This window comes from Ictidomys tridecemlineatus, chromosome 4 (genome assembly GCF_052094955.1).
Source record: "Ictidomys tridecemlineatus isolate mIctTri1 chromosome 4, mIctTri1.hap1, whole genome shotgun sequence".
Lineage (NCBI taxonomy): Eukaryota > Metazoa > Chordata > Mammalia > Rodentia > Sciuridae > Ictidomys > Ictidomys tridecemlineatus.
In genome coordinates this window covers 95,361,769-95,383,387 of record NC_135480.1, presented here as the reverse complement: position 1 = coordinate 95,383,387, position 21,619 = coordinate 95,361,769, and the positions used below count along the sequence as shown (strand labels likewise).

The 21,619-nt window shown below is 35.6% G+C and overlaps 1 protein-coding gene across 9 annotated transcripts in view; it reads left to right on the top strand.

Annotated features, from left to right (window-relative positions):
* Alg9 (ALG9 alpha-1,2-mannosyltransferase) overlaps window positions 1–21,619 on the top strand; it is a 101,326-nt gene that overhangs the window by 34,785 nt on the left and 44,922 nt on the right. For all 9 annotated transcript variants that reach the window (XM_040285193.2, XM_078046982.1, XM_040285195.2 and 6 more), the window contains one exon: window positions 706–835. In XM_040285193.2, the coding sequence (XP_040141127.2) occupies window positions 706–835 (130 nt within the window). The remainder of the gene's footprint in view (window positions 1–705; window positions 836–21,619) is intronic.

Here is a 21,619-nt window from a genome sequence, read left to right as displayed (position 1 = left end):
TAAGACATCTGTACCAGTTTCCTTTACTCTGTTGTTAGATTTGATAACATATGCCCTGGAGTTCCTTAATTCTTTTTTTTATTTTGGTCCTATTTATGTAAAAGGGAAGTCTGGTTAAGATGAGTCATATTGTTCCATTTAAGACTGGCTTCAGCAGCTTAGCTTTACCTGGTAGTAGTATTATCCTTAATAAAAATCCTGTAACAAATTAAAACTTATTTTTTAAGAGGTTGACTTTGGCTTTTGCTGTTTAAAATTGAAATTGTTTCATAACTGAAGATACTTTTAAGGATTATTCAGTAACAAAGTTCTGCTCCTTTAGCATGTTCTTAGTGCCAATATCGAATTTCATCTTTTTCATTATATCTGATGAGTTTGCCTTAATTTTAATAAATCCCTTTGATCACATGGTAATTGGCAATAAACTTTGACATTTCTCTGGTTGTTTCATGATGTAACCATCTGGTAGCAAATTTCACTTCTGAAACTTGGTGAAAAGGATTAAGAGACCTCTAGTCACAAATTTCTCAATGATTTTTGGATTAGATTGTGACCTCTGCCTTTATGCTCCCTGGTTAAGGTTTTAGCAGAAATATTTTTTTCTTCAAATGAAATGTCTTCACATGATTTTTGTTTGTTTCAAGTACATTTAGCAATATGATCCCCTTGTGTTTTTCTTATTCTTCTTATTTGTATTTCTGACAGTTGGCAGCTTCAGTTCATTCCATCAGAGTTCAGAGGTCAGTTACCAAAACCTTTTGCAGAGGGACCACTGGCTACCCGGGTTGTTCCTACTGACATGAATGATCAGAACCTAGAAGAGCCATCCAGATATGTAAGAACTATGTTCTCTTCTTTGAAAATAATTCTATCCCTAAAATCTCTTAGCATGTATATTAGAACATTGATAAAAGGAGAATTTCTTAGAAAGTGATTTCTGTAGAATGAGGGGTATAACAACCTTTGTTGAGAAAGACCAAACAGTATCACTTTTATTTTCAAATTACTTTTTATATTCTATGTAAAATATAGAATTCAATATAACTTCTAAGCTTTCCAGTGGGCTAGAAATTTTCTTATGTTTCATTCTAAAACACATTTTGGAACTCATATGATTCCTTGGCCTATTAAAATATGTGGTGGGGAACTTTCAAGTTATCAGGCTACCCTTGACCTAGCTATGACTGTATTCTGGTTTTAGCACATGAATAATCAGGAAGACTATTTCCATAGTAAGTGCCATGGCGCAATCTCTGTCAGTGCCATGATCTTCTACCTACTTGACTTTACACACTCTGAGATCCCAAATGAATTTTATTTCGGTTCCTTTGAAAGATGACACTTCTTGGGCTGGGATTGTAGCTCAGCGCTAGAGGGCTCACATCCCACGTGTGAGACCCTGGGTTCAATCCTCAGCACCACATAAAAATAAATAAGTGAAATAAAAGTATTGTGTCCAACTACAATTAAAAAATAAATATTTTTTTTAAAAAAGATGACACTTTTGACATTTGATACATATAAGATCTTTGATGGCAAAAAGGTGAGAGTAGTAAAGATTGTGCTGCTCTTGGTTCACAGAGGCAATGAAAATTCATTTTATAAACTTATTTGAGAGCACTTTTTTTTTTTAGCAATCTGTTAAAGAAATACTTAATAGTTTAAATGTCAAATATATTTAATTTAGGTTTTTTAAAATATCATGTTCTTAAAATGTAAAATAGTGAGAATTTTACTTCTCTTCTGAAGCAAACTGGTAGCCACATATGGACTTCTTCTCCAGATTGGGGCTGATTATTCTTTCATGGAGACCCTTAGGGTTTGTTAATAGTGAATTTTACTGTGTGGATCTTAGCTATAGTTTGTGTAAATGTGCATTATGTTTAATAATATCCTTGGTCTGGTTCCCTGAGAAGGTAAGATATGCATTCCTACCATTCTTTTAAAGGAAGACCCTTATTCTTGTTAAAATGAAAATATCCTTTGTCAGATATTATGGCACATACCTGTGATCTCAGCTACTGGGGAGGTTGAGGCAGGAGAATCATGAGTTCAGGGGCCAGTGTGGGTAATTTAATGTGATTTTTGTCTCAAAAATATGAAGAGCTAGGGATATAACTTAGTGGCAGAGCACTTGCTAATGTGTTAGGACATGGATTCAATCCTCAGTACTGCAAAAAAAAAAATTTAAAAATAAAAAATAAAACAAATAAAAAGGAAAAATAAGAAAAGAAAATACCCTTTGTCAAGGTGAACTGTTACAGGTCATTTTTATTTTAGCTGCAATCATTCTCCTGAAAGCAGGTTTTTATTTATGTACGGGGGATCACCATAGAGACACTGGAAAATCAAAAAGAAGGAAGCATGCACCATGAGGGGGAGACAATTTGAGTTTAGAGTGATGTTATTAGAGACTTCTTTAGGAAAAGGTAACATGGGGAGGTAAGGAAAGAACTTGGACTTTGGATTCAAATATCCTAGGTTTAAATCCCAGTATTATTTTTTTTACCTTGATGACCTTGGGCAAATTAGGTAATTTCTCTGTTTTACTACTTTGTTTCTGTCTATAAAATGGGAATAATGATACCTACTTTGGAATTATTATGAGATTTGATATTGCATCTCTATCATATTTAGCATAGATTTTCCCCATGAATGTTCTTAATCTGATATCCTTAAGAGGAAATATACTCTGCTCAAATCTCTTCTTCCCTACTGTAAATTTTTCCCAGTCTGGTTTTTATTCCAGTTCATGCAGGCTCATCATTCATTGTCTTCTGCCTCAATGTTTTTGCTTATGTTAGTGACCCTGCCTGCTTATGTTAGCTACCCAAGAAGCCTACTATTTAAGTCTGTATTGAGTAGTTCTTCCTTTAAGGATCTTAAGTATTTAGCTGTTCATTTAGCCTTTTAATTTCATTCTCTTATTATCTAAATATTTCTAATATGTATGTCATACCATTCCTCATCAGATTTGTGAATGCTATGAAGGGAATGACCACATCTTATTTCTTTTGTATTCTCATCAGCTAAGTGCCTAATGGTTAACCTTTAGAGTAGTCTTCCCTTACCTGCAAGGCTTTCAGGAGATTCCCAAAACCATGGATGGTACCAAACGCTATGCCTACTATGTTTTTTTTTCCTGTACATGCATACCTATGGTAAAGTCTAATTTATGAATTTGTCACAATAAGAGATTAACAATAAACAATCACAAAATAGAACAATTCTAATAATACACTGTAATAAAATTATGTGAATGTGGTCTCTTTCTCAAAATGTCATATTGTACCATAAATCTTAGCAACCTCATCATATTTTTTTTCTTAATAATTTGAAAAATTTTACCTCTTCACTTAAAGAGAGTACTTTATGGCTTATTTTGGGCATACCCAAATTGCTAGCATCACTACTTTTGTGCTTATGACCATTATTAAGTATAATAAGAGTTATTTGAACAATAGAACTGCTGTATTATTATAGTTGATCTGATAACTGAGATGGCTACTATGTGACAGGTAGCACAAACAGAATAGATATGCTGGGGCAGTGTGATTTCACCACGCTACTCAGAATGGTGTACAATTATAAACCCGTAAATTGTTTAGTTTTTGAATTTTCTATTTAACATTTCCAGACTATGATTGACTAAGGGTGACTTGAAACTACAAGAAAAGCAACCTTGGATAAGGGAGATACTTACTATACGTGCTTTCTCAGTGGAGAAGAATATTCATCATCATTGTGCTAAGGAGATTGAGAGAAAGCTGGTTAGAAAATCTACAGTGACCTTTTACAATATATCTTAGGCTTTGGAGACTGATTAGATCTGGTTAGATCATCTTCCCATATTTTCTGCAATCAGACATTATGAAATTTGGTTGACTATGTATTAGCTTTACTCCAAAGGTGGGGATTTTTCAGAATGCCAGTAGGAGTCACCATAACGCCAGCTGATAATAGAAGGGACAAGCAAGTCCTTTACTGCTAGGCATAAAATCTCCATTCTTGTGTTTGTCCTTATTTTTGTGGCTAAGAGTTATCCTTCAGAGTTCCCTGTGTTCTGCATGACAGGGAAAGTGCCCACTCACCTTTGGCCCTTTGTGAAGTAGCAGGGACATTTGGTGATTTACTACTAATTTTACATATGAACTGTGATCGAGAATCACGTGTTTTAGCTGTTTAAAAAATTGTTTTCCTGTGATAATAAAAGTGGTAAGCATTCATTGTATGAAATAATGAAAACTATGGACAAGAAAAAAATAATCTGTCATCTGACTACCTAAGTGTTAACCACTGTTGCCATTTTAATGTGTTTTGTTTTTTCTTTTTTGCAGATATGTACATTTGTATATAAACAGAAATCCAAATAATTTTAAATTTTAATGTGTTTAATTCTTTAAGAAATAGTACCAGAATTATGGCTGTAATGTCTAAATCTTTGCTGTGTTACACTCATGTTTGTTACTTTTGTATCAGCCCTAGTTGTAAGTCCAGGTTCATTCAAGAAGGTACGGAAATTCGGTTCTCCATCATATCTGAGTATCCTCACTAGTGGCATTATTTTTACCTGCCCTTTTGCTCCGAGTAACAGGTTTTTGCCAGCTCATAGTTCAATCTGTTCTGTTTCTGTTCTACTTAGGAATGAGGAAAAATGTATGACCTCCTTCATTTCACTATACTCCTTAACCTCTGAGTTTGTCAAGATTTAGGAGTATTTGTAAAGGTTCTGTGGTTTCTATCGTTCTGTTAAAACTGTGTTGCAGAACTAATTTTTTTCTTTTTTTAAAATTTATTTTTACATCTTTGTTTGTATGTGGTGCTGAGGATCGAACTTGGGCCACACGCATACCAGGCGAGCGCGCTACCCCTTGAGCCACATCCCCAGCCCTAGAACTAATTTTTTTCGTGCATATGTACTTTCCATGGTAGAAATCTAATAGCTGTTGAACATTCCATTATTGAACAGTGGACATTTACAATAGTTCATGTCAAGATTTTCTGTTAGAATCAAGGTCCAAATTTATTTTATTTTAAATTTTTTTAGTTGTGCTGAGGTTAACCCTAGGGCTTCATATATGTCAGACAAGCACACTACTCTTGAGCTACATCTCTAATCCCCTCCAAATCAGAATTTAGAAGATAATGTTCAGTGTCATTGCTCTAGTTATTGAGAAACTTAAACTTTTGTGAGTGTGTGAGAGTGAATGATATCTTTCTTACTCCAAATCTGCTATTGGATTTGGGCGCTATCTAGTCAATGAGTAAACCTCTGGAAGAAAGTAGCTGTTCAGGAGAGAGCTTATAGGGAAAGACTTGAAGCATAAGTGGACTTGCCTATATATATTATCTTTGAAAAATATAGTTTGATCATTGATTAATTTTTCCCTCAAACAACAATATAATAATTTATGCTGCAATGAAGCTAAAAGTCATTGTTCAGTAAAACCCACAAGATTAATGGGGAAATGGGATTAGGGACACAATATTTAAAAACTTAGTGATATGTTAAAAAAAAGAGGAGCCTGGTGTGGTGGTGTAGGCCTGTAATCCTAGCAGCTCTGAAGGCTGAGGCAGGAGGATCACAAGTTCAAGGCCAGCCTCAGCAATTTAGCAAGGCCCTAAGCAACTTAACAAGACCTTGTCTCTAAATAAAATATAAAATAAAAAAGGGCTGGGGATGTGTCTCAGTGGTTAAGCACCCCTGGGTTTAATCCCTGGTACAAGGTGGGTGTGGTAAGGAATCAGGCACAGTGATGCACACCTGTAATCCCAGTGACTCAGGAGGCTGAAGCAGAAGAATCCAAGTTCAAGATCAGCCTCAGAAACTTGATGAGACCCTGACTCAAAATTAAAACCAAAAAGGGACTGGGTTGTGGCTCAGTGGTAGAGGACTTGCCTAGTACATGTGAGGAACTGGGTTCCATGCTCAGGACCACATAAAAATAAATAAAATAAAGGCATTGTGTCTATCTACAACTAAAAAAAGAAGGACTGGGAGGGAGGTAGCTCGGTGGTAAAGTGCCTCTGAGCTCACTTCCCCTGTAAAAAAGAGAATAAATAGGAACCTAATAAAAATGTAGCACAACTTTTTACATGTTAAATGGTTAAAAGTTCATAAATATTATAATAAATATGGCAGTTTACTTTGTAAATGTTTGGCGTTTGCTTTTGGGATGGTGTTAGAAGAGTTGCATCTTAAAGTAGTGGATTATCTGAATCTGACAGTGTTGATACCATAGTGGATTGGTGACTGTGATGTGGGGAACTGAGGAGGGTATGGATATTTGTGTATGCTTTACGTCCTTTTTAATTTTCCTTCTGATTGGTTCAGCTGGGCACAGTTTCCTGGGTTCACTTAGTGTTTCTTGTAGATGAAATGATACATAATCAAATGGAAAAATTAAATTATGCTCATAATGTTCCCTAATATATCTGTTGTGTTAACAAATTTGTGTTTTCAAAATAAATATTAACACAAAACTGTTTATTCAGTTAAAGCTTCCTTTATCTCATTTTTCTTTATCCCTGCTTTTTCCATTTACCAATAGGAACAATTATGGATTTGGAAGGGAACTTAAGGTATCAAGTCTTTGATCTCCTTCATTTTATGGGTGAAAGACTTCAGGTTTAGGGAGTTTGGAACTTGACAAAGGTTAATCTTGGTATAAGAAGCTTTGTTTCAGGATCCTCAGTAGTCTTTTCTTTCCCAATAGTGAGGATTGAACCCGTGGGTGTTCTACCATTGAGTTACAACCCCAGCCCTTGTTTTTTTTTTTTTTTGTGGTGCTAGGGATTGAATCCAGGGCCTTGTGCATGCAAGGCAAGCACTCTACCAACTGAGCTATATTCCCAGCCCGTCATTTTTTATTTTTGAGAAAAAAAGGGTTTTTCTAAGTTGCTAGGCTGGCTACAAACTTGTGATCCTCCTGCTTCAGCCTCCCAAGTTTCTGAGATTATGGGCAGTCACTATGGCACCCAACTCTACTTTAGATTATTTATGACCTTCTGGAATTTCATATAAATAGAATTACAAATGTATGCAGTCCTTTGTGTCTAGCCTTTTTTTCCTCAGCATTTTTTTCCCCCAGTACTTGGGGATGGAACCCAGGGCCTCACATATACTAGGCAAATGCTCTATTACTGTGTACGTTCCCTTTTTTATTTTTTATTTTGAGACAGGTTCTTACCAAGTCACCCAGGTTGTCCTTGAACTTGTGATCCTCCTGCCTCAGCCTCCTAAGTTGCTGAGACTATAGGTGTGCACTTCTGCATCTGGCACCTGGATGTTCTTTTCATATCTCTTCTTTCATATGTTATCACATGATGGTTAATCATCTTTGATGTAACAAGATTGAATACATATAAGTAGCATTTTTTTTCAAAGTCACTTTTCATTTCTAGAGTTGTTTTATTTGTGCCAGGTACTTTCAATAGTAAATATTGTGTTTATCTATAAATAGAAATTATTGGGATATCACCCCACTTCTTTTTTCTCTTTTTCTCTCAGTTTGTTCTTTTTCTTTCCCTTATTAGAGGAGAAAATAAATTGGCAAATTGGTCTCCTTTCTACTTACTAGTGTTGGGTATCAGAGCAAGCAGATTCAAATTGCTGTCATAGATACAATGTGATCAAATTGGAATCTACCAAGAATTTAAATGGAACTTTTCAAAAAACTTTTTGCTTCAAACTAATCCCCTAGTTTTCATTATGTTGGTATTTAGGAAAATTAATTGATGTTTTCATGATGTATAGGGATTGAATGACCAAAAATTTTTACTTGTAAGTTTACATTTTTATAGTGTAGTAAATTTTTTCTTGCAAGTTTAAAGATTCAGACAACAAATAAATATTTAGCATAACTGTATATGGGATAGGAAAACTATAAGATAGTCTGTGCCTCTGGATGGCAACTACATTTTTTTAATTTAGCTGGAGCATGTATAAAAGAGGAAATGAAAAGCTAGAAAAATATTTGAACTCTTTCCCTCTCTAATGTTTCCTCCTAGGTTCAGTGTTCTTATTTCAATAAAGGAATTACACTAGGAGAATACTGATGATGGGTAGCATGATGTTGTTGGCAAAAGCATTGACCAGGAGTTAGGAGAGCATGAGTGTCTTTTGGGAGCCCAGTGAAGTGTATATTCCTTTTAAATGACAAGGATTTTCAAGACCCTTGCTTTTTTTTTTTTTTGGCTCGCTTTTCAATTTGAAATAACTATATCTGAAATGCAGTTGGAGTATTTATATTACAGTTTATTTTTTTTACTTATTTTCTTATCAAATACTTTATGGTGGTAAAATTGACTTTGAGACATGATTCCTGGGCATGTACCTCATGACCAAAGATAGAAGTGGACTTACTGCTTCTGTCCCAGAGGTGATGAATAACTATTAATAACTAAAAACTAATAACTAAAAACTATGAGGGACTGATTCTGTGCTGTACTGATGCTTGAGAGTTGAGAAATTATCACTGCAGTCTCAAACTCTGACAATGTTTCCATTGCAGACAATATTTATTTTATTACTGCTTAGCTCTCCTTGGTTCATGCCTCCCCTGACAAAATGCACACCTTGTATTATTGGTATCTTAGCCTCTACCTCAGGTCCTTTTTTCTTTGAGGATATGTGTTTTTGTTTACTTTTGTGGTGGCATTAAGTTGTCATTCTTCACATGTTTATTGATGTAAACAGTGTAAAATCTATGATCATTAAGTTAACTTGAATTTCCTCACCATTACCTGTTTTTCTTTGGCTTAGAGGTACTCATTTGTTCTTCTCCAAAGCTTCTAGTGGGTTGGTTAGAAATGGAAAGAAGTCACATTTCTTTCAAAATGAGTCTTAAATGTTGTGTTTTACAAAATTTTAAATTAAGGCATATTTTTAGCTTCGACAGCTGGTTGATATGTAGCCTGTGACTAATGAAATGAAACACATTTTTGTTTCATGATCATGTGTTAATGTCACCCTACAATTTTGTTATTTTTGATGCAAGAAAGAATGATTAAATCTGAAGAAACCAAAAAAATGAGCTCTTTGCTTACACTTAAGGCAGATTTAAATCTAGTCTTTTGATTTTTGAATTGTAGATGATGTAGTTATGGAGCATAATCTCAGATTTTGCAGTATGAGATATTCATAAAATTGAGAAAAGAAACTATTCTTTCTGATTCTAATCCAACTAGTATTACTGTAGCTTTTAGAGCCAAGGGGCAGTAGACATTTGGTGATACCAGGCGTTTAGACTGAGGAATTGCAAACTAAAAATGGGTACAGAAAAATGGTATATGTAACATGATCCAGGTTTTGTGAGGAAAGTCAATGTCTGCAGAGGAAAAGGTCTGGAATATTCACTGACAGGTTGGTGGTGATTTTATTTGGATAAGAGTGGTGTGATTTATTTATTTATTTATTTATTTTTGTGCTAGGGATTAAACCCAAAGGAGCTCTACCACTGAACTAAATCCCCAATTCTTTTATTTATTTATTTATTTCCTTGAGATAGGGTCTTGCTAAGTTGCTGAGGCTAGCCTCAAACTTGGCATCCTCCTGCCTCAGCCTGCCAAGTCACTGGAATTACAGGCATGAATCATCACACCCTGCCATATAAGTGATTTTTAAAAGTACTTTTTTCTTACATTTTTTAATAATAAATCATATTGTACTTTCATCATTCGAGAAAAATAAATAAAGATAGTAGGTTTATAGACATCAAACCTTTGAAACTGCCTGGAAGATCTATCTGAGGTGTAATTTACAAACCACTCAGCATGTTGTCAGTGATCTGAGTTTCTGTCTAGGCACAAGGAGAACTTTCAGCTCAAAATTGAGAGAATTTTTCTATTAAGTCATTTTTTGCCTCTTAGCCTTTGGCCTCTTAACTAAATTAATTAAGTCCTTATATTTAAGGGCTAAGGTTGTAGCTCAGTGGTGGAGTGCTTGCCTAGTACATGTGAGGCACTGGATTCAATCCTAAGCACCACATATAAACAAACAAATAAATAAAGGTTTTGTGTCCATCTACAACTAAAAATAGTTTTTACTTTATTTTTTGAATGTGATAAAGCTTTTAATGAAGAATTTATTCTTTTTTGCATTTTATTTTATTTATTTTTTCTTTGTTTTAAGTAGTTACACATGACAGCACAATGATCTTGACATATTATACATTTGAATCAGATGGGGTATAATTTCTCATTTTTCTGAGTGTATAGGTTGCAGAATCATATTGGTCATACAGTCACATATATACATACAGCAATAATAATGTTTATTTTATTCTGCTGTCCTTCCTTTCCCCTCTTCCCCTCCCCTCCCCTCCCATCACTTCTCTCTACCCAATCTACTGTGACACACTTCTTTTTTTTTTCCCCTCACACCGTCATACATGTATTCTGTATAACAGTGAGGGTCTCCTTCCATCTTCCGTGCAATTCCCATTCTCCCTCCCTTTCCCTCCCACCTCTCTTCCCTATTTAGTGGTAATCTTCTTCTCATGCTCCTCCTCCCTATCCCATTTTGAGTCAACCCCTTATATCAGAGAACACATTCGACATTTGTTTTTTAGGGATTGGCTAACTTCGCTTAGCATAATCTGCTCTAATGCCATCCATTTCCCTGCAAATGCCATGATCTTGTTATTTTTTAGTGCTGAGTAATATTTCATTGTGTATAAATGCCACATTTTTTTAATCCATTCATCTATTGAAGGACATCTAGGTTGGTTCCACAGTCTAGCTATTGTGAATTGTGCTGCTGTAAACATTGATGTGGCTCTTTTTAGGTCTTTTGGGTATAGTCCGAGAAGGGGAATAGCTGGGTCAAACGGTAGTTCCATTCCCAGCTTTCCAAGGAATCTCCAAACTGCTTTCCAAATTGGCTGCACCAATTTGTAGTCCCACCAGCAATGTATGAGTGTATTTATTTTCCCGAATCATCTATTTATTTTCCCGAATCATCGACAGCACTTGTTGTTGTTTGACTTCATAATGGCTGCCATTCTTACTGGAGTGAGATGGTTTCTTAGAGTAGTTTTAATTTGCATTTCTCTGATTGCTAGAGATGGTGAGCATTTTTTCATGTATTTGTTGATTGATTGTATATCCTCTTCTGAGAAGTGCCTGTTCAGGTCTTTGGCCCATTTGTTGATTGGGTTATTTGTTTTTTTTGTTGTTGTTGTTTAACTTTTTGAGTTCTTTGTATACCCTAGAGATTAGAGCTCTATCTAATGTTTGAGGAGTAAAAATTTGTTCCCAGGATGTAAGCTCCCTATTCACCTCACACATTATTTCTCTTGCTGAGAAAAAACTTTTTAGTTTGAATTTGTCCCATTTGTTGATTCTTGGTTTAACTCTTGGGCTATAGATGTCTTATTAAGGAATTTGGGGCCTGACCCCACGTGATGAAGATTAGGGCCAACTTTTTTTCTTCTATTAGATGCAGAGTCTCTGGTTTGATTCCTAGATCCTTGATCCATTTTGAGTTAACTTTTGTGCATGGTGAGAGAAAGGGATTCAATTTTATTTTGTTGCATATGGATTTCCAGTTCTCCCAGCACCCATTTATTGAAGATGCTATCCTTTCTCCATTGCATGCTTTTAGCACCTTTGTCTAATATAAGGTAGTTGTAACTTTGTGAGTTGGTCTCTGTGTCCTCTATTCTGTACCATTGGTCTACCAGCCTGTTTTGGTGCCAGTACCATGCTGTTTTTGTTACTATTGCTCTGTAGTAGAGTTTAAGATCTGGTATAACTATACCACCTGTTTCACTCTTCCTGCTTAGAATTGCTTTAGCTATTCTGGGTCTCTTATTTTTCCAGATGAATTTCATAATTGCTTTTTCTATTTCTGCAAGGAATGCTGTTGGGATTTTGATTGGAATCAAAAGTCTTTAGGGGCTGGGGCTAGGGCTCAGTGGTAGAGCGCTTGCCTAGCATGTGTGAGGCCCTGGGTTTGATTCTCAGCGCCACATACAACCAAATAAATAAATAAAGGTCCATCAATAACTAATAAAAATATTTTTTAAAAAGTCCTTACATTTAAGTCTATCTTTACTGCTCTTTCTGCAAACTAGTATTAGATTGCTTTAAAGAAATAGATGTGGTTTACCTATTTGTAAGCTCTGAGGAATAACTTTTTTAGAAACCCAACTAAAGAGGATAACTGTAGTGGGTAAGGCAAATAGACTATGTTAAATTCTTCCAGGCAGGAATGAAATTAAAGAATCAAATCTTAAATAAAATAAATTTACCTATTGTTGGGGTTTGGACAAAAGCCTTGTCTATTTGATTAGGATGCTAAGATACTGCCTGTTGACTGGGGCAGTCCCAACAGTCCTGGGTCACTGGCTTACAAAGACAATGATCTGAAACTTTGGTAGCACAATATTGTTAATCTCCAATCCTTTTTGTTCATACTCATTTTGAAATGCTTTTTTAGCATCATAATCATCAGCTGTTTCATCCACCCATTCACTCATTGTTTCTGATTGTGCTGAAAATAGTTTTGTCACTTAAGAAGAGTTCCTAACAGAAAAGGGGGGTGGTGGTGTGATAAATTGGCCAAACCACAAATGATAGGAAAAAATTTAAATTTCTATAGTCACTATTCTCTGACAGATTTAATGTTTGGTATTCATAAAATTAAAAAAAACATGTTTTGAAAAGGGAACCATAGGAAATATGAACTTACAGAAATTAAAAATAAGATGATGGAGATTTTAAAAATTAGTAGAAGCCAGACACGGTAGCATGCTACTGTAGTCCACTACTAGGAGAGGCTAAGGCCAGAGGATCAATTGAGCCAAGAGTTTGAAACCAGTCTGGCCAATATAGCAAGATGCCATCGCAAAAACAAACAAATAAAAAAAAGTGAGTATGTGATTAGAAAGTAAAGTTGAAGAACTGTTTGTCCAAACCCCAACAATAGGTAAATTTATTTTATTTAAGATTTGATTCTTTAATTTCATTCCTGCCTGGAAGAATTTAACATAGTCTATTTGCCTTACCCACTACAGTTATCCTCTTTAGTTGAAAACAACATTGAAAACCAAAGAGAAAAGAAATTAGGAAAGGAACAGTAATATCTAGCATGTAGCTAGTAAGAGATCAAGAAGGAGAGAACAGGCGAGGGGCGGGATTGTGGCTCAGTGGTAGAGTGCTCGCCTAGCACTTGCAAGGCCCTGGGTTCGATCCTCAGCACCACATAAAAATAAAATAAAGATAATGTGTCCACCTACAACTAAAAAATAAATATTAAAAAAAAAGAAGGAGAGAACAGGTGAAACAGAGTAGAGAAGATTGCCAAAGATCATGTGAAAGAAGTTCTCAGAAGTTCAGGTCAATAGTTTTCAGATTGAAAGAGCCTAAAGAGTAAACTTGAAATATGTTGAGTGAGAAAAGATCCATATCAAGATTATCAAGTACAAAAAAAAAGTTAGTGTGCATTATTATTTGATAATTTAAAAAAAAATCAAAAGCTATCAGGAGAAAAAACACTGGAAAAGTTGTGAGTAGTTGTCTCTGGGAGGCTGGTCCACGAAATATGAAGGGTCCTGATGATTTTTTAAGCAGTTTTGTGTACTACTTAAGATTTTTAGTTTGTGTGCATTTATTGTTTTGATAAACCTAAAGATGAATTTAGAGTATTGTAGGAGAGTCAGACTATTATTATTCAAAGTGTAAAATGAGTGCTATTATATGCTGTGGGAAAATAGAAAGAGCGAGAGGAATCTTCCTGCTTCTCTATTTGGGGATAACTTCACAAAAGAGGTGGCAGAGGAGCTGGATCTTAGAGGATGATTTAAGAGTTCTCTAGCAGAGGAAGGGGTATTGACGTTCTAGCCGAAGGGAAGGGCATATGCAAAGGCTTAAAGTATGCCAGAATATTATTTAAGAGAAATTCAGTGGTTTGAGGTTTCTAGGTTTTAGTTAATTGAGCATAAGCATATTTCATTTATTCCCTGTTTCATTCACTTTCACATATAATTTATATAACTACATTCTTCACTAAATTATACATTTATTTAAGGACAGTAGTTTACATCTTTGTCCTTAATCTTTGAAATTGACACAGGACCTAGAACATAGAACTTTACACAACAGATGATTTTTTAAAATTTTTTTACTAAAATAGCTAGGTGTGGTGGTGCACACCTGAAATCTCAGTGGCTCTGGAGGTTGAGGCAGGAGGATCATGAGTTCAAAGCCAGACTCAACAACTTAGTGAGGCCCTAAGCTAAGTTATTCTAAATAAAAATATAAAAAAGGGCTGTGGATGTGGCTCAGTGGTTAAGTGTCCCTTGGTTCAATCCCTGGTATCCAAAATAATGATAATAATAATAATAAAAATACAGAACTAGGGGTGGGGATGTGGCTCAAGCCGTAGCGCACTCGCCTGGCATGCGTGGGGCGCTGGGTTTGATCCTCAGTACCACATAAGAAAAATAAAAATAAAGATATGTGTCCGTCTAAAACTAAAAAAAAAAATTTTAAAAAATACAGAACTAGGGCTGGGGATATAGTTCAGTTGGTAGAGTGCTTGCCTTGCAAATATAAGGCCCTGGGTTCAATCCCCAGCACCACAAAAAAAAAAAAAGAAAGAAAAGAAAAAGAAAAACAGAACTAGTTCTCCATTTAATCTTGAACGAAAGAGAGGTCTCCCCAAGCCCTGTTACTAGTAGAAAGGCTAATTAGGACCTTAGACATTTTTCAAGGTCTATTTAAACTTCAGGAAGAGTAGTAGGTTACAAGATACTGGAGGACAGGGATCATACCCAATTTTCTTCTGTCATTTGTTTCTAATGTGAATTGGCAGAGGTTAGTATTTGGAATGTTTCCTATCAAGTTTGGTATATTATATGAAAATGGAATACTTCTCCTTTAGCTATATTAGGTCTCTTTTATATCAGTGCTTCTAAATTCTCCAGTCAGGGTCATTTATGGAACTCTAATTGAAAGCATGCATGGGCCTTGGATTCAATCCCCAGCACCAAAAAAAAAAAAAAAAAGCCTGGGACTCAAGTCTACCTTAACTTATTTTCTTCTACCTAGCCTGTTTTGTTCACTTAACGTCTGTGAGTCTTTACAAAGATAATTTATTGTTCCCATAATGCCAGTGTTTTCTAATTTACCACCTTTTTTCCCACCTAGGCTGTCAAACCACTTTTCTGTCTGCTTATCTGTTTTCTATGGAAAAAAAATCTCCTTTGAAAAGTAGAGACTCAATATAGTAATCACCAGAAAAGTGATCATCTTCAGTTCATGTAATTTCAATATAGGTTGATGCAAATCTCTTTTTTTAAGATTTTTTAAAAGATCTTCACTTTATTTATTTTATGTATTTTTACATGGTGCTGAGGATCGAACCCAGTACCTCATATGTTCGAGGCAAGCGCTCTACTACTGAGAGCCCCAGCCCCTGATGCAAATCTTAACCTGGGTAGACCTTCACTTATTTAATTTACATTCTTTTAAATAACTGGAAAGTTTTGGGTTTAAAAAGACAAGCAAGTCTGGTGTGGTGACGCAAGCCTATAATCCCAGCAGCTCAGAAGACTGAGGCAGGAGGACTGCAAATTCAGCCTCAGCAATTTAGGTCCTAAGCAACTTACAGAGACCCTGTCTCAAAATCAAAAGTAAAATGGATTGGGGATGTAAGGTCAGTGGTTAAGTGCTCGTGAGTTCAATCCCTGGTACCAAATAAATAAATAAGTAAAATAAAATGACAAACCAGGTGTGGGAGCACATGCCTGTAATCCCAGTGAGTTTGGAGGTTTAGGCACAAGACTGCAAGTTTGAGGCCAGCCTCAGCAACTTAGCAAGACTCCGTCTCAAGAAATAAAGAGGTCTGGGATGTGGCTCGGTAGTAAGCACCCTTGAATTCAATCTCTGGTACTAAATTTTTTAAAAAGACAGTTTTCCTTAGATGGCAAAATATATACCAGGAACTGATAAGAATGTCGGTTAATTGATTAAGCAGAGAAATTGATAATAGCAAAAGATTTTATAATTGAGTTTTTCCAACTCTGGATAATTGAAAATTAACTTCCCATTTTTTTTTCAGTTACGCTTTAGTATAATGGCTTTATTCTGTAGGCTAGATGCCATTTAAAGTTTATGTATCTGATATTGTCTATCTTGAATAGTAAGCTTCTAAAATGTAGTTATCTATATGTGTCTTCTTTTGGTCCACTTTTAAACTGTAATGAGAACATAAACACCTTAAGGAAAATAAAGAAATTTTTGACAAAAATGATATTGGACTTTTTGGATACTCAAAAAGTATTACTTAACTCTAAAGTAGAACTTCTCTAAAATATTTTTTTGTTGTTGTTTATTTCTTAATTTACTATTTCTTTCTTCTTTTTTTTTTTTTTTTTTGGTTCTAGGGATTGAACCCAGGAGCACTTTATCATTGAGCTACATCCCTGTTTTTTTGGTTTGTTTGTTTGGCTGGTTGCTTGGTTTTTTTCTCTTTTCTTTTTTAAAGATAGGATCTCTCTAAATTGCCCAAGGCAGGCCTGAATTTGTGATCCTCTTGCCTTAGCCTCCTAAATTGCTGGGACTATAGATGTGTGCCGCAATACTTGGCTAAGGCCGGCCTTTCTTTCTTTCTTTCTTTCTTTCTTTCTTTCTTTCTTTCTTTCTTTCTTTCTTTTTTCTTTCTTTCTTTTTCCTTTAATTTTTTTTTTTAGTTATTGATGGACCTTTATTTCATTTATTTATTTATATAGGGTGCTGAGAATTGAACCCAGTGCCTCACACATGCTAGGCAAGCGCTCTACCACTAAGCCATAACCCCAGCCCAAGGCCTTTCTTAATGATGGTAATGACATTGACTTTTTTTTTTTTTTTAATATTTTTTAGTTGTAGTTAGACACAATACCTTTATTTATTTATATGTGGTGCTGAGGATCAAACCCAGGGCCTCGCACATGCTAGGTGAGCGCTCTACCACTGAGCCACAACCCCAGCCCTGACAGTGACTTTAATCATAAATACTAATGAATTTCATATTGTTACACAAATATAGTCTTCAGATATTTTCCATAAACTGATATTTTTGAGTACAATTTGGGAAAAAAAAAACCCCAAACCTGAATTAGTTGCTATAAAACAAATCACATATTCTCCCATGATTTCTCAATTCTCTAATCTGCATTTTTATATAAAGTAGGAGGTCTGTTTATATTGCGTACATTGTTGAGAACTAAGTGATATAATCAGATTGGGTTTCATTGAGTTGCAATTCAACCATCCTGGATGTTCATCCCCTTATACTGATTTTACAAGGTGGTCAATAGTTTCTTTCTCCCCCTCCCTTTTTAAAAAAAATTTATTCATTTTTTGTGTGTGTGTGTGTGATGGGGGTCTTGCTGTGTTACTTAGTCTGGTCTCAAACTCCTAGATTTAACTGATCTTCCTGCTTCAGTCCTCCCAAGTGCTGGGATTATAAGTATTCATCACCACTCTGGACTACAAATAGTTTCATTTCATTTAATACTTATCATCACTTGGTAGTGACTGACTGGAGCCTGGGATTAAAAAGCATGAGACTGTGTTTAAACTCAATAGAAGAATGCCACAATTGATGACTGAAGTCTGACACAAACAGTAGGAAGGTGTATTAGTCCATTTTTTGTTACTATAATGAGATAGCTAAGGCATACTAACTTTATAAAGAAAAGTTTCTTGAACTCACAGTTTTAGAGGCTGAATGTCCAAACAGCACGGCACAGGCTGTGGCAAAGGGCCTCTTTGAAGTAACACCTCCTGATGGATGGCAAAGGCAGGAACTTGTGTGGGAGGAAGAGATCTCATTAATAGGCAGGAAGACAGAAACTGGGATCCCATTGGTCATGAGATCCCCTTCCCAAGGTCATGACCCTCATGACCTTATTAAGGACCTCTTTAAGGTCCTTATTAACCTATTAAGGATCTCCTATTAGGTTCTACAGCTTAACTGTCCCACCTCCCAAAATCACCACCCTGAGGACCAAGCTTCCAACATGTGAACCTTAGTGGGGACAGACAATATCCAAACCATAGCAAAGGGAAACAACTGTCAGAGCTTTCTGTATTTGTTATCATCTAATTTCAGGTTAGATTTATATGGTAATTCTAGGCTTTGTAGGTAAGACATGATGTATTCCCAAATCATGTCTTTTATGTTGATAAAACACTTGGAGGAGTTGTGGCTCAGTGGCAGAATGCTTGCCTAGCATGTGTGAGGCACTGGGTTTGATTCTCAGCACCGTGTATCAATAAATAAAATAAAGGGGCCGGGGTTGTGGCTCAGCGGTAGAGTGCTCGCCTAGCACGGGCAGGACCCAGGTTCGATCCTCAGCACCACATAAAAATAAAGGCATTGTGTTGTGTCCATCTACACCTAAAAAAATAAATATTAAATAAATAAATAAAATAAAGATTCATTGACAACTAAAAAACTTGGAATTCAAGAAACTCTATAAAAATTTAGAATATTTCAAGTATGCAAGCCCACAAAATTCTTCTAACCCTTTCAATATTTAACAATAATAATATTTTTTTTTCAATTTTGTTTTTTTAGAACTTGGAATAGAACCCAGGACCTCAGGCATACTAGGCAAATGCTCTACCACGAGCCATAAACACTGGTTTTATTTTTATTTTAAAAAAAATATTTATTTTTTAGTTGTAGTTGGACACAATACCTTTATTTCATTTATTTATTTTTGTGGTGCTGAGGATCTATCCAGGGTCTCACATGTGCGAGGCAAGCGCTCTACCACTGAGCCACAACCCCAGCCCCTTAAAATATTTTTTTTAATTTATTTTTTAGTTTTAGGTGGACACAATATCTTTATTTTTATGTAGTGCTGAGGATCGAACCCAGTGCCCCATGCATGCTAGGCGAGAACTCTACCACTGGGCCACAACCCCAGCCCCTAAACCCTGGTTTTAAATAGCTCCTTGACATTAACAAATTGAGAGAACTTAATAATCTTCTTTTGCCTTTACCATTCATAATAAATACATATCTTGTTTATTTTTGTTTTTGACACAGTTTCTCACCACATTGTCCAGGATGACCTTGAACTTGAAATTCTCTCATCCTGTTGAGTAGCTGAGATTACAGGCATGTGCTACCATGCCTGGCTCAAATATGTATCTTCTGTGTTTAGTATAAGAAGTAAGACATAGACTTTCTAATTGCTCACGTCGCAGTAGTATAAAAAGCAGATCCTGTATATTTTCTCCCTCCAGCACAGAGCTAGCTATCTTTTAACATAGTAATAGTATCTGAAGATGAGTAGCAGTTGTTCAGAAAAGAGTAGAATCAACCATGTAATGTGTTTTTACAGTTTTAATTAATTTTTCAACAGTGGTCTTTTCTAGAATTGAGGGAATCTTAGTGGTTTATAGTCCAAACCTTTTAGAGGCATGGTAAAACCTCTCATGCAAGGTTAAGTGACTTTCCCAAATCACAGAGCCATAGGTAAGAATTTAGCAGTCCCATTTTCTAATGCAAGTGCAAATATTAGATAGATTTAAATATGAATAGCACTTAGTCAGAGGCAGAGGATACAGAGCATTATTTTTGCTTTCCTCTGTTATTTTGGAGAGTTGCCTGCTTCAAATACTAGTTTAATTGTGTGCTGATATAATCCATATCCTAACTTGCCTGAGCATTGCAACAAGATTTTTCTTTTGTTACTATTTATAATAAAAAATTCTGACTAAGGGCTAAGGTTGTGGCTTGGTGGTAGAGCTCTTGCCTATTATGTGTGAGGCACTGGGTTCATTCCATGGCACCACATAAAAATAAACAAATAAAATAAAGGTATTGTGTCCATCTACAACTAAAAAATATTTAATTTTTTTTTTTACTAAAGTGAAGTTAAGAGGTATCTTCTTAGAGAAGTTCTTAACATGCAGAAAATTCTGCAGAACTACCGAGTTTGACTTGGTTGTCTCTTAACATCTTGTCTGCATAATGACAAAAACAAGAAATATTTCAAATTGGAATTTGGATTCACACTATGATTTAAATATGTCCCCCAAGTTCATGTATGGAAATTGATTTCCTATGAAGTAATGTTGGGAAATAGGGCCTAGCAGAAGGTGTTTGGGTATGGGGTACCATTCTCTTGATGCAATTGTTGAGAGAATGGTTTTATTCATGAAAGAATGAGTTTGGCCCTTTCTTGCTCTTTTGCCCTTATCCTCCTTTAACCCTTCTGCCATGCGATGTCTTCTGCTGTAGGATCAAGTGAAAGAAGACCCTTATCACATGCTCATGCCTTGATCTTGAAATTCTCAGCCTTCAAAATTATGAGGAAATAAATTTTTGTGCTGAATCAATTCTCTAGTCTCAGGTATTGTTATAGCTGAACAAACAGATAACAACAGTTGCTCTTAACTGTAATTTTTTTTTGCTTATTTCTGTTCCCTTTGGGTTCTCTAATTTCCTTTTTAGTAGCAGAAGCACACTCAGATCTGAATGGAGTGGTGTATTAGGATCACAGTAGTGGAATCCAAAAGGCTTAGTCAGAATTAGTAGTCAGTTTACTGGAGCTTGAACTCATTTTGTTAATTAGAGATGCTTAATAGATTTATTATAATATGATTTGCTCTCTATTATACAGTATTATGGAGGAAATAGATTGTCATCCAGGGGCTAGAAGCTCAGGGAAGAAATTTTTGGCATTTATAGATACTTGGTCGTAGTTTTGAACAACTTGGTGTTTGAAGTATTCAGCATCCTGGTGAAGCTAGTTACCATTTCTTCTTCAAATAACTTTTGGACTGCCCGATATATGCTAGGTATGGTACCAGGCACCATGGATGCAGTGGTGAAAAATGAAAAACCCAATCCCTTCACAGAGCTTGTAGTACTCAGCTATAAAAAAGCCTGGCCTTTGATTGATTTCCTCACAGAGGAATATAAGGATAAATGGTAAATCAAAATTTGTTATGTGTTTGGAAAGAATTCTCAATACTGCCTTAAAATTGAGTATTAAATTAATAGCATATGTCAGCCTTTGTTGCTGTTGGATTGCCTCAGTTAGTACCAAATTTTACTTAGCTATGGGCAAAATGTCTAAATGGTGTTTTCATCTGTAATCCTTGCTTGCCTTGGAAGTTACAGGGCAATTGATTTCAAATGATCTTTCACATTATGGTTTGAGACTCTTAAATAGGAGTGTTTACTGCAGTTGTTTACCAGAAAACTTTGAGTGACATCTGAGAAATAAGATCTGTCTTATATGTGGAGATGGTTTCTCTGTGATGTTCCCTGAACTTTACGTTGGCTTTGCCAGAGATCTCTATTTTTACAGCTGTGTGCGTCATTGTTGTTTCCAGCTGATAGATGCCTGAATGCAAATTCACATCCTTCCTGTTTTAGAACTTGTGGGGCTTGGCTTCAGCAGCTGGATAGACAGCAGGGAGATCACTGAGAATAGAAGGTTAGACTATTAATTCTTTCCTTGTCCCCATACAACATTCTGTGTTAAATTTATTTGCTACATTAGTTGAACTCATTCCAGCTGTTACATTTTCTTGGTCTTCAGCCTCCTTACAGCCTTTCTGTTTAGTTTGAAATCCACTCTCCTACCCTGATTTTCAAAACTGT